The sequence below is a fragment of the Eleutherodactylus coqui genome, chromosome 2 (assembly GCF_035609145.1).
Source record: "Eleutherodactylus coqui strain aEleCoq1 chromosome 2, aEleCoq1.hap1, whole genome shotgun sequence".
In the NCBI taxonomy this organism is placed as follows: domain Eukaryota; kingdom Metazoa; phylum Chordata; class Amphibia; order Anura; family Eleutherodactylidae; genus Eleutherodactylus; species Eleutherodactylus coqui.
Window position 1 is genome coordinate 311,495,872 of NC_089838.1, and position 13,353 is coordinate 311,509,224.

The following is a 13,353-nucleotide window of genomic DNA, read 5'->3' on the forward strand; positions in this document are numbered from 1 at the left end:
ATGAGGCCCCTGAATACACATATTTGACATCTGAGTCCCCAAGAACATGTCAAAGTGGGCCATCTATTGACGTTGGTCTATGGAACCATGAAAGGTCCACCATCAAGCAGCAAACCTGAGTGGACCTGTTCATTATGGACCAATCAACCCCCAACTTTTTTTAAAAAGTTGTCAAAATCCCTTTTTAGCAGACCCTGAGTTACATAACTACGAATCCATAAAAGTCTAGAGGAATCCAAAGTGGATAAGGATGAGGACCTGGGGACTTGAGATGAGGTGACACCAGATAGGTGAGGAAGTGTCTGAGATACAAGACAGAGGGCAACATGAACTGAGGCATAAGATGAGGGTGACAGAAGCCCAAGCAAAGAGTGAAGGAGGGGTGTGGGGGGGAATTGTCGAAAAGCGTGCGCTAGATGAATAGAAGAAGGAGAAGGGGGGGTTATGAGAGGGAGAGCGAGGAGGAGGGAGGGACAGACAGAAGAGGACACACAGCCAGACAGAACTGACTGCAAGAAAACTGATACCACTGAAAGAGGACTAAGCCAAAGGCGAGCACTCATCTCTCTCCCTTGTCTCCGCACACATGGATACATAGTAGTGTGACTGCGGATTACAGCCCTATGTCCCCTGTGGGTGCACTCACAACTACTACTTAGAGGCTCGCTCCTGCCCTACACTATGGAGAGGTGGATACTATCATGGGATTGCTGGAAAGTCACCCTCCTGCTCCTCGTCCTGCAGAGACTCTGCACTGTGAGAACAGGTACAGTCCTACCGCATGCCTCCTGTATGTGCACCCTGCAAGTGCAAGCTTATTGGTATAGCAGAGCTGAATTGGTCATGGTTCCTCGGGGTCGAAATGTGTATGCACTGAGATAAATCAGTAGTTGGTTTGCCTGCAGCCCTATGTAAAACCACAGACAACACATTTCCGATATCACCATCACTTGTGATAAAATGAGCGTTACTACCTGGCATGGAGAAATTGATTTAGCAGAGCTGTATTTGTCATTTCTTTGGGGCTGCATCGGAGTTAAATGAATGCACTAGGTTTACCTGTGAAAAGCCAGCAATGACATTTTGATGTACTGTAATTATGCTTAACAATGACAAACTCACCACTGCTGCATTTCAATGCAGGATAAGATGTAGCAGAGTTCAATTTGTGCATCCTTCATGTATCAAGATTTAGTTGCAGTCCCATGGAAAACCACTGATATCATAATATGCGACAACTGATACATGAAATGTAACTAGATGAGAGACTTGTGCAGATGTAGCAGAGCTAAATGTAGCATATATATTGCTAGATATGAAATAAGATTGGGGTGGCTACAGATATAGCAGAGCTGAATGTATCTTTCAGCTATTAGAGGTGTATCATTTGTGCATAAAGATAACTCGCTCAGGTAAGATATATGCGTTGAGTTTACCTGCAGTCCCATGCAAAACCAAAGATAGCACATTGTATATCAAATGATATGTGACATGTAATTAGATATGAGCTTAGTACAGATGTAGCAGAGCTGCTTGTAGCTGATACAGATGTAGCACATCTCATGTTGTCTTTTTACTGTCTTGGATTCATATTGATAACCTAATAATGCCTGCAGTCCCATGTAAAACTACTTATGGTAGCACAATGAATGGGCTGTGCGAAATGACAAACTCAGCTATGCTATGTCAGTGTAGGAATAAAACATTCTTGCACATGAATTGCTCTACAAAGTGTGGCTTCCTTACCGCTGTGAAACTCCAACTCCTAGGTTGTCAGGGCATGCTGGGAGTTGTAGTTACAAAACAACTGGGGTTATATGATGTCAGTGTGAGTTTATTTCTATTGCAATCAGTTTCTGGTGAACTGGTGAAGACCTCCCTGCTGGAATACAAGCCAGAGGTCAAGATCAAGATGACATGTCTGTGGCACTCACTACTAGTTCTGGCACAACACAGCAGCATGTGCAGCCTGGAGCTGGCGGGGGCGCTGTAGAGCGGGGGAGATGTAATGTAGGGGCGCTGTAGAGCAGGGGAGATGTAATGTAGGGGTGCTCTAGTGTAGGGGAGATGTAATGTTGGGGCGCTGTAGAGCAGGGGAGATGTAATGTAGGGGTGCTCTAGTGCAGGGGAGATGTAATGTAGGGGCGCAGTAGTGCAGGGGAGATGTAATGTAGGGGTGCAGTAGTGCAGGGGAAATGTAATGTAGGGGTGCTGTAGAGCAGGGTAGATGTAATGTAGAGGTGCTCTAGTGCAGGGGAGAAGTAATGTAGGGGCGCTCTAGTGCAGGGGAGATGTAATTTAGGGGGCACAGTAGTGCAGGGAAGATGTAAAGTAGGAGAGATGTAATGCAGAGGAGATGTAATGTAGGGGTGCAGTAGTGCAGGGGAGATGTAATGTAGGGGTGCAGTAGTGCATGAGAGATGTAATGTAAGGGCGCTCTTGTGCAGGGGAGGTGTAATGTAGGGGCATTGTGGAGCAGGGGAGATGTAATGTAGGGGTGCAGTAGTGCAGGTGAAAAGTAATGTAGGGGCGCAGTAGAGTAGGGGAGATGTAATGTAGAGGTGCTCTAGTGCAGGGGAGAAGTAATGTAGGGGCGCTGTAGTGCAGGGGAGAAGTAATGTAGGGGCGCAGTAGTGCATGAGAGATGTAATGTAAAGGCGCTCTTGTGCAGTAAGATGTAATGAAGGGCTGCAGTAGTGCAGAGAAGATGTAATGTAGGGGCGCAGTAGTGCAGGGGAGATGTAATGTAGGGGCGCAGTAGTGCAGGGGAGATGTAATGTAGGGGTGCAGTAGTGCAGGGGAAATGTAATGTAGGGGTGCTGTAGAGTAGGGTAGATGTAATGTAGAGGTGCTCTAGTGCAGGGGAGAAGTAATGTAGGGGCGCTGTAGTGCAGGGGAGATGTAATGTAGGGGCGCTCTAGTGCAGGGGAGATGTAATGTAGGGGCGCTCTAGTGCAGGGGAGATGTAAAGTAGGAGAGATGTAATGCAGAGGAGATGTAATGTAGGGGTGCAGTAGTGCAGGGGAGATGTAATGTAGGAGTGTTGTAGAACAGGGGAGATGTAATGTAGGAGTGTTGTAGAACAGGGGAGATGTAATGTAGGGGCGCAGTAGTGCACAAGAAATGTAATGTAGGGGTGCTGTAGAGTAGGGTAGATGTAATGTAGGGGCGCAGTAGTGCAGGGGAGATGTAAAGTAGGAGAGATGTAATGCAGAGGAGATGTAATGTAGGGGTGCAGTAGTGCAGAGGAAATGTAATGTAGGGGTGCTCTAGTGCAGGGGGGATGTAATGTAGGGGTGCAGTAGTGCAGGGGAGATGTAATGTAGGGGTGCAGTAGTGCAGGGGAGATGTAATGTAGGGGTGCAGTAATGCAGGGGAAATGTAATGTAGGGGTGCTGTAGAGTAGGGTACATGTAATGCAGGGGTGCTCTAGTGCAGGGGAGAAGTAATGTAGGGGCGCTCTTGTGCAGGTAAGATGTAATGAAGGGCCGCAGTAGTGCAGAGAAGATGTAATGTAGGCGCGTTGTAGAGCAGGGAGATGTAATGTAGGGGTGCAGTAGTACACGGGAGATGTAATTTAGGGGAGTGGTAGTGCAGGAGAGATATAATGAAGGGGCACTCTAGTGCAGGGGAGAAATAATGTAGGGGCGCTCTAGTGCAGGGGAGATGTAATGTAGGGGCGCAGTAGTGCAGGGGAGATGTAATGTAGGGGTGCTGTAGAATAGGGTAAATGTAATGTAGAGGTGCTCTAGTGCAGGGGAGAAGTTATGTAGGGGCGCTGTAGTGCAGGGGAGATGTAATTTAGGGGTGCTCTAGTGCAGGGGAGATGTAATGTAGGGGCGCTCTAGTGTAGGGGAGATGTAATGTTGGGGTGCAGGGGAGATGTAATGTAGGGATGCAGTAGTGCAGGGAGATGTAATGAAGGGGTGCAGTAATGCAGGGGGATGTAATGTAGGGGCATGGTAGTGCAGGGGAGATATAAGGAGGTGGGGAGGCTCTAGTGCAGTGGAGATGTAATGTAGGGGTGCTCTAGAGTAGCGTAGATGTAATGTAGAGGTGCTCTAGTGCAGGGGAGATGTAATAAAGGGCCACAGTAGTGCAGGGGAGATGTAATGTAGGGGCACAGTAGTGTACGGGAGATGTAATGAAGGGGCGCTCTAGTGCAGGGGAGATATAATGTAGGGGTTCTCTGCTGCAGGAGAGATGTAATGTAGGTGCGATGTAGTGCAGGGGAGATGTAATTTAGGTGCAATGTAGTATAAGGGAAATGTAATGTAGGACAGATATAGTGCAGAGTAGATGTAATGCAAGGGAGATGTCATGCAGGGGCGCTCTAGTGCATGGAAGCTATAATGTATTGGAGCTCTAGTGCAGGGGTGATGTAATGTAGGGCTGCTGTAGTGTGGGTGGTATGTAATGTGTTGGAGCTCTCGTGTATTGAAGTTGTAATGAAGAGAGCTCCAGTGTATGGGAACTCTAAAGAACTGCAGCTCTAATGCAGGGAGCTCTTGTTCCTGCAGATATAATGCAGGGAGCTCTAGTACAGGGGAAGAAGATGTAGGGGTGCTATAACAAAAGGATCTCTATTATAGCAGAGTATGCGTGTGAGAGAGCTCTGCTGTATAATGTAGGGGGGATACATTTCAGGCAGCTTTAGTATGAAGGCGTAAACACATGAGCGTAAAAATCACGGCCGCAAAATGGGACGAAACAAACCCATTGATTTTGTTTTCACTATGAGGATTCTTGCACGTTAATATTACGCTTGAGCAAAGATAGGACTTGCCCTATTTTTCTCACAAGTAGTTATTTCACATACGAGAAAAATAGGGCAAGACCTATCCTCCTGCTTTTTTCTTTTCAAACTCTCGCACAATAGCGTGGAGTTTGAATAGTCAAAAGAAAGCAACACGGTTCATACGTTCATACGCTCCGTAGCGGCAAGCGTATTAGCGCATGCGCCCATCTGTTTTTACACTAGATGGAGCTGTAATATCTCATATAGAACATATATAGCCTGGAGTAATCATATGTTGCATGACTTCTTGGCAAAATGGATGGCCCAGGTGTAGAGTCGGAGGCCTCTGTGCTGAACTATTCCTCCTGGGGCATGCTCACTTCACTGTACATGTGTTTTTGCCCATGTAGATCATGTATTTCTTATGGATGTTTTGTTTTTAGTACAGGTATCACAGGGATGGGCTAAGTCTGCCAGGCCAAGTCTGATGACATCACCACATCCAACCTTGTGATGTCACTTGAGTGGCCAAACGTTAATAGCTATCATCAAACCATTACAGGTCCCCAAGATATGCCTAAGGTAGAAGAGGCGCCTGTTGTCACCAAAACTTTACCTACTCAGTTGACCTTGTTCTGATCACCTCTGGTGGTGGAGACATGAGAGGAGGTATCTGTGTAGAAAGTAAGGCGATTACATAAGAGTGAGGGATGGTCACCTGTAGAGTGTAGTGCGGGTTGAAATATGAAGCATTAAACAAGTTCTAAGCTGTTAATTATGCTGAGGATCAGATGGTTTAGGTATTATCTGTAATTTGATGATGTGGGACTTACATTCCAGAATACCGAGCAAGATCCTGAGTAGACGAAGCGAAAGGAGCCTGCACCTATACATATCAGAACCACCACCATAGGTCTCGTAGGGTTAGGACCATGGTATTTCATGTCCTTGACTGACATACCTGATGCCCTACGGGTTACGCCATTCTTTTTGTTGGCTTCTTGGAGCTTGTGCTTGTTGGAGGATTTTTCCCATTGCCAGGTGGTCCATAATTAAAGTTTTGATTGCACATGTTCCGAGAAATCTGTATAGGAATTAATCAGACCATTGATGTTCTTATGTTCCCATCATTGACACATTTGCCTGTCGTCAAACTAATATAAGGATAGGGGGTGGTCTGATTCTTCTCTGAGAAAATCTCTGTATGACATCTTCTACTTAGGTCATGCATAGGAGGCTTAAAAGAATATTCTGTACTAGATAAAGGTGGACCATGAGAAGATATAACCAAAGTGACAGTATGCAGTGCCTAAACAGTAATGCCATATAGTGTTCCAATGATACCAACATACAGTAAAGAGATACAACCTGAGGAAAGTGGTGGAAGCCCCTAGACATACACCACCTCACAAATCTTTAGATGTCCAAAAAGGGACACTTATGGATTGTTGTGTGAAAGATCCTTGTTTTCTTTGAGACACTATCACTTTTGATTGGCTTAGATACATGTGCTCAGCAGATAGTATCACATATGACAGTCGATCAGCACAATATATTTGTACTTGTCCAGGGCTCCAATGCAAAAGCTAGGTGAGATATGTCTAGAGGCATTAGGCAATTCTCGTTCATGATATTTCACCATACGTATGAATGGCCAATGATGGCAGTGATGGTCTCAGGATAGGGATTACCAGACTCCATCATACAAGATACACTGACTGTAGAGGGGATCTCTGGACCCTCTTGAGTGTAGAACTACATGGGCAGTGCCGGCCTTGGGCTAGATGGCACCATGTATGGATTTATTTTTTTTATCCACACCAGAACAGCTTAGTGAATAAATACTGTACCAGTATATGAAACACCAGAACCAAGCTCATTGAATAAATGCAGCACTAGAACCAAGAACATACATACAGTACCCCAGCCAAGCCCATAACATACATACAGCACCACAGCGAAGCCCATAACATACATACAGTACCACAGCCAAGCCCATAACATACATACAGCACCACAGCCAAGCCCATAACATACATACAGCACCACAGCAAAGCCCATAACATACATACAGCACCACAGCCAAACCCATAGCATAAAAACAGCACCAGAACCCAACTCATAACATAAATACATTAAAAACTAACCTTAGTACATTGATACAATACCAGAATAACGCTCATAACATACATACAGCCCCGGAAACAAGTTCATAACATAAATACAGCCCCAGAACCAAGATTATAACATAAATAGAGCAGCAGAACTACGCTGTGCTGCAGGGGCATAGATAGGCTGACAGTGGCACATCAGACCATCAGAGGAAGCAGAACCAGGAGGAAGGTGATTCATGTAGCTCCACAAGAAACTGCAGCACAGAGGAAGAAGATCCTCTGACCAGGCGGACATAAGGATGGGGGTGATCACTCCTGGCTTACATCCAGCTGGCACCCCGTACAAGCTGGTGGCCGAAGTATGCTTAATGTAAAGGTAGTGTAGTGGCCTGGAAATAGGCACTACATAGCACTGTTTAGTTATGGGGACCGGTAATATAATAATTGACTCTAGGGGTTTAATCTGAGTACAAGGGATGCAGGTAACCTAGCAACCAGTTAGGACATTTTTAGGCAGCTGAACAAGACAGAAAAAATGCATAGAGACTCAGATGAGGCAGGTTGACTAGCAACCAGATAGGCTGTGATTGGCTGCAGACAAACTGGTCAGGTATAGCTGGACAACGGTCGTAGGAGCCAGAGAGTGAGACGCTCAAGGCAAAGCAAGTGCCAGAGAGTAGAGGCATAATAAGTTTAAGCAATAAGTAAAGAGAGTAAAGAGTAGTGAGAAAAGAGAGGTGACAGGCTGGAGAGAGAAGTGAAAAGAGACAGAGATCAGCCGTGACAGAGAGAGAAAGAGAGAAACAAGAGAGAAATCTAAGAAACCGTGAGTAACTGAGAAGGAGAGACAGCTTTGACAGTGAATAGAGGGAAAATAAAAGAGAGGTAAATATGAAGAGAGGGAGATAAAGTAATAAAGAGATATAAATACAAAGAAGTATAGAGAAAAGAAATCCAGAGTAGGCTCCCAGTATATGGATGAGTTAGACACAGGTGCTACATTGTTGCAATTTAAGTATCAGTTATTATGCACTGAATGTGATGAAGGAAACGACCTCATCTCACTGCCTTATTTAATAATATCATGGTTACAACAATTTAGGCAGAATATCTGGCTCTGTGTATTATTCCACACCTCACCACTCACAACTACAAATTGTGCCCAAGGGCGTCCATACAAAACAAATCACAATTAACTGCCAGCCACAAAGAATAGTAATAAAATTAGCACTCACCATAGCGCTTTGTGGCGTCACGATAGTACTTTGTGGCAGCAAGTCAGCAGCCATTAGTGACGTCTACGAAGAGGATTAAATCCTCTGTGACCTTACAACTGCCAATGCAAGTGATCGCTGATCACATCGTCTAAATTACCTGCAACTGTCATTTTCAATTTAAGCGTCAGCAGCCTAATGGCTGCTAACGTGCCACCACAAAGCACTATCGTGACGCCACAAAGCGCTATGCTGAGCACTAATTTTATGGCATAGTATGGGGAAGAGAGGCCTTATGGGCCCCCTAAGGCTCCTGGGCCCGGGTGCAACCGCATCCCCTATAGTTACGCCACTGCTCCTTACACATCTCATGCAGAGCAATGAGGGCCTGTAATCCTTGGTCTGTTTTTCACTTCCCTTATTACTTATGTGGAGTCCCCTGTGGACAGGAAGCTCAGTACAGATCCACACTACCCATGAAGAAAGGACAAGATAACCTGATGTTGGCCGCCATCCTTCATGGGCTGTACAGTAGCCACCTTGTCTGCTTATATGATCAGGCTGATTTTATAGAAAATTGCATCCTGGCCATTTTCCATTTTTCTCCAAATCCTTGGAGGTCTATGGTAGGAAGGGGTAAATTATAAATTCCCTGGTTGTCTATAAGGCAGGAAAAGGATCAGTGGTAAGTGAGAGGTGCTCCTGTGGATCCCATAACTGGGGAGCCCCCTAGACCATGGGGATTTTGGGCAACTGCCTAGTCTGCCTTCTTCTAAAACCAAATGTGTCTATTATGTGTATGTACTTGACACAATAAGCACAAGGTGCGGTAGCACTCTCCCAGCTCGTATATTGCTGCGCGGCCATATTGGTTGTCAACCAGCCTTCCTAAAAGCAATTAACAGTAAATGAATAGAATTTCTAACTTTTCAGAAGACAACTCAAGAACTGGGGATTTTTAGCAGAAAATCATCTTGAGGCTTTAGGCAGTGATATATCTGGAGAACGGCGTGTACGATTCAGCGGATCCAGCGGACGCACCATCGTGACATGGAGACGCTTGCTAGGAAAAACATCAGCTTGACAAAGTTTAATTGTTGATGGATGTTCCTCAGTAATGTGAGACAGCCGCAGGTGTTAATCCCCTACCAGATGCTTCATGGATCAAAGCCGTGAGATGTCAACCCTTCCAGGCCATGTTCCTGGATACTTCATACACTGGGCCTGATTGATTTGTGGAGTTCTATAATAAATGCTCAAATCCAGTCACATATTGCGGTAGGCTATAGGGAATCCAGCTATGCCAAGGTTGAATCTTTTGCACAATGAGTCATTGTGAAGCTGGGCAGCCCCTTTAAGATAAGTTTTCTCTTGAGGCGATTAGTGGGGGCAAATGGGACAAGAACCAAAAGGGGAATAAAGTATTACCTAAAAGAAAGGGTACCTGGAATAGAGGCACTAAAAAGGGCACCTGAGGCAGAAGCATTAAAGGGGTCTTGAAGAGAAGCAGTTAATAAGGGACCTGAGGCATGAGCTAAAGGGACCACCCAGTCAGTAACACTAAAGAGGTTCCTACGAGATGGGCGTTAAAGGGGGCAACTTGGTCAAAGGTGAACTGACAGCCATTGTTACAGTGTGTAACAGTAGACAGTAGAGTATGGGCTTCTCCCTTCTGCCTATGAATACTGACTACTATACTTAGGTTGTTGGTGGTGGTGGAGGTGTCAGTAGCTATGTCCAGCTACTGAATATCAGCATATATGACTGTATGTTGAGTCTGCACATGCACAAGTGGAGCAAACATTGGGGTCTCCCATTTCTGTGGGGCATCAAGTCATTTTATTTTTATTCATTTTGTCAGATGCAGTACCAGTTTTCACCACTACAGTTGACAAATAAATCCCATAGTTGCCCCCGGTCTAATGGAAACCATGTATTTTTTACTGCAAATAGCTACTAGTTCTTGGAATATTAATACGACTAATTTCTATTGGCCTTTTTTACTGATAGACAATGTACCCCAATTAGCCCCTGAGGGGACAGAGAGGAGCTGACATGTGTCAGGAACACCCCAGAGAATACACAAATATGATTTAGTCTAAAATTCATTGATTTAAAGGGGTGTCCAGCTGCAAACTATTGATGATTTGTCCTTAGGATAGACCATTAATAGTAGCTTGGTGGGGATCAGCAACCCGGGAACCCCACCAATAAGCTATTCTCTGGGCTGGTGTGCTTGTGTACTGAGCTGATTTCTGCAGGAAGCAGACAGCTCTATTCTCACTGCAGTGGACAGGCTTGGTATTACATGTAAATTAACCACTGAAGTGAATACCAAGCTAGGCCATTGCCGAGAGAATGGAGTTGTCTGCCTCCTGCATGAATGAACTGGTTTGGCAAACAGTTGATCAGCGGGATTCAGACGCCCTTAATCTACTACTGATGGTTTACCCTAAGGATAGTGCAGCATCCGAGAAGTGAGCCACGGCCTTGGAGACAGCGGGGTAGAGTTTGGGCCTTGTGACAGGGGCTCTACCGTCTCCCACCCAGAGGGTAACCGGTGACACGGTCTAAGGGCCAAAGGCCGGTTAATAAACGGGAAACCCAATACTGGATTATCTTAGTCCTGTTTTGTGTCACGCGTGACGCCACTGTTTCTTCTGTCGCGGGGGATTTCTAGCTGGTGGAGTAAATCCTCTCTTGCGCAGCTTCTATGGGGGAACTCCTGGGTGACGGAGTAAATCCACACACACACACAGGTACTGTTTAAGACACAACCTCCGGAAACGGATGGGGACTGGTCGTTTTATGTGACCAGAACTTTGTACAATTAGCAGCAGTTTCACAGCAGCTTGATAAGTGGTGTGACAGGGAGAACTCACGGGTAAGCTGGAGAAACCACAGTCCTAGTTATCTGTAGGTCCTGGGCCCGGCAATCCACTTTCCTCTCTCTCCGTCTCTACTGGTACACACTCACTTTTGAACATGCTAAAGGTGCCCGTGTGGTCCTCTTGCAAGCCCAACACTAAACTCACTTGCACATACCTTGCAAACACATATATATTACGAGGTCATGTGACAAACAAACGGATACATTTTCCAGACAGTCAGCACACATACCAGACAGTTAACCCTTTCAGTGCTGCAGCTATGCAATACACATCAATCATGCAACACGGAAGACACTGACATCACATAGACCAGTGTTTCCCAACTCCAGTCCTCAGGGACTCCAACAGGTCATGTTTTCAGGATCTCCTATAGTAAGAACACCTATGGCAATGTCTGAGGCACCGACAATAATTACATCACCTGTGTAATACTGAGGAAATCCTGAAAACATAACCTGTTGGGGTGCCTTAAAGACCAGAGATGGGAAACACTGACATAGACAAATGCATGCATACAGTTATGGAGGGGCCCCGTTGTACCGGGCCACTACAATAGGCTATCAGTAGTTTACAACTGGACATCTTTAAATAAATTTACACCTTACCCCACCATTAACTCCTGGGCATTAGTGGAAGGGTACAGAAACTAACGATGGGCCATATTTCTGAAAATGGAGTCCCCCTTTACGTATTACTTCATATCTGTACCGATATTTGGGCTTTTTCAAGACTCTCATCATCTTCTAGTATTACAAGATTCATCACCAGTACATAGAAGCTAAGAAAAAGAATCCTTCTTAGATACGTTGCATGACTGAACACTTTTTCATTTATTCGGATTCCGCGTTGCTAAGCAGAGGACATCTCTGAATTTTAATCCCATGATGTCTTGAGGCCTCCGGTTCCTGTCCCCATGGAGACCCCAAGAAAATGCTGTCTTCTTGGTGTTGTAAAGTGCGCTGGATAACCCCACGGGGTCATGTTTTTGGTAATTTTTGGCCTGTAGATCTTGTTTTTGAGAACTTAACTGTATCATTGCCATGAGTGAGAGCAATGTAAACGGCACACATCAAGGGCTATGTGAACAGAGGTAGAAAAACTGGTAGCCGGAACATCGCACCTACCATCTACGCAGGATTCATGGGGAGAGGCCTGGAAATTGAAGCTAAATGGCAGTCATCTTTTTAGCCATTCCTTAGTTACATCTGTCTGGGTAAGCTGGGTGACAATCAATATGTCCTCCATTACTCTATGCTTGCGGTAGTCAGCAAACTTTTTTAGCCTCCTGAATGGCACAAATGCCAATTTTATGTCGGAACTGTAATAAGTTACATTGGCTCTCACCCAATTTTCCTATAAACAAGTATAACTACGAAATGGCTCAATTTGGGCAAGACATGAATTTTTTGATGCCTATGTGGTTGGGTTATTTTGTCCGGGCCCTCAGAGCACTAGTGAATAATTTTGGGAGTGGTGACCCTTTAACTTCTGCATTAAATATTAAAGGAGTATTCCAATCTCAGACTTTCATGGCATACCCTAATAGTCTGATAGATGTGGGTCCAACCTCTGGGACCTGCCCCTATCTTTAGTTCTGCCTCCGACTGAATGGGGTGCTCAGGCTTATGGAAACAACCAAGCGGGCATCACTACGATGTTTCTATAAGTGTCATAGAAATCAATGGGAATTACGGAAACAGTATAGCACAGCAAGCCAACATCTATCAGGTTTTCATGGCATATGTGGCTATGCCATGAAGGTTTGAGAGCAGAATACCCCTTTTAAGGATTTTTTGTTATTGATGCTTTATCCTCAGGATAGGCCAACAATATTAGATCTGGCAACCCCACCAATTAGCTGTTCTTCTGAGCCTCAGTGACTGCAACTGGAAGAGCTCCATTCAGTGTTCAGTGTTCCAGAATGGCACTGCAAGCTCAGCCCCATTCACATGCGTGTTAATGATTATGTTATGGTCATGTCCAGCAGTCGGTCATGTTGGGAGGAGTAGTGTTCTATGTATAGAGTATTACAGAATGGTATTATGGCCATGTCCAGCAGTCGGTCATGTTGGAAGGTGTAGTGTTCTATGTGTAGAGTATTACAGAATTGTATTATGGTCATGTCTAGTGGTCGGTCATGTGGGGAGGTGTAGTGTTCTATGTATAGAGTATTACGTAATTGTATTATGGCTATGTCCAGTGGTCGGTCATGTGGGGAGGAGTAGTGTTCTATGTATAGAGTATTACAGAATGGTATTATGTTCATGTCCAGTGGTCGCTCATGTTGGGAGGTGTAGTGTTCTATGTATAGAGTATTATGTAATTGTATTATGGCCATGTCTAGTGGTCGGTCATGTGGGGAGTAGTAGTGTTCTATGTATAGAGTATTACAGAAT

At 45.1% G+C, this 13,353-nt stretch overlaps 1 protein-coding gene across 2 annotated transcripts in view; it reads left to right on the forward strand.

Moving 5' to 3' along the window:
- Window positions 1-494: 494 nt before the first annotated feature.
- Window positions 495-13,353, forward strand: part of COL5A3 (collagen type V alpha 3 chain) — a 187,783-nt gene continuing 174,924 nt past the window's right edge. Inside the window, exon 1 of one of the 2 annotated variants that reach the window (XM_066593557.1) lies at window positions 495-766. In XM_066593557.1, coding sequence (XP_066449654.1) covers window positions 682-766 — 85 coding nt within the window. In that variant the 5' untranslated portion in view covers window positions 495-681. The remainder of the gene's footprint in view (window positions 767-13,353) is intronic. The other variant, XM_066593558.1, reaches the window with a different exon arrangement.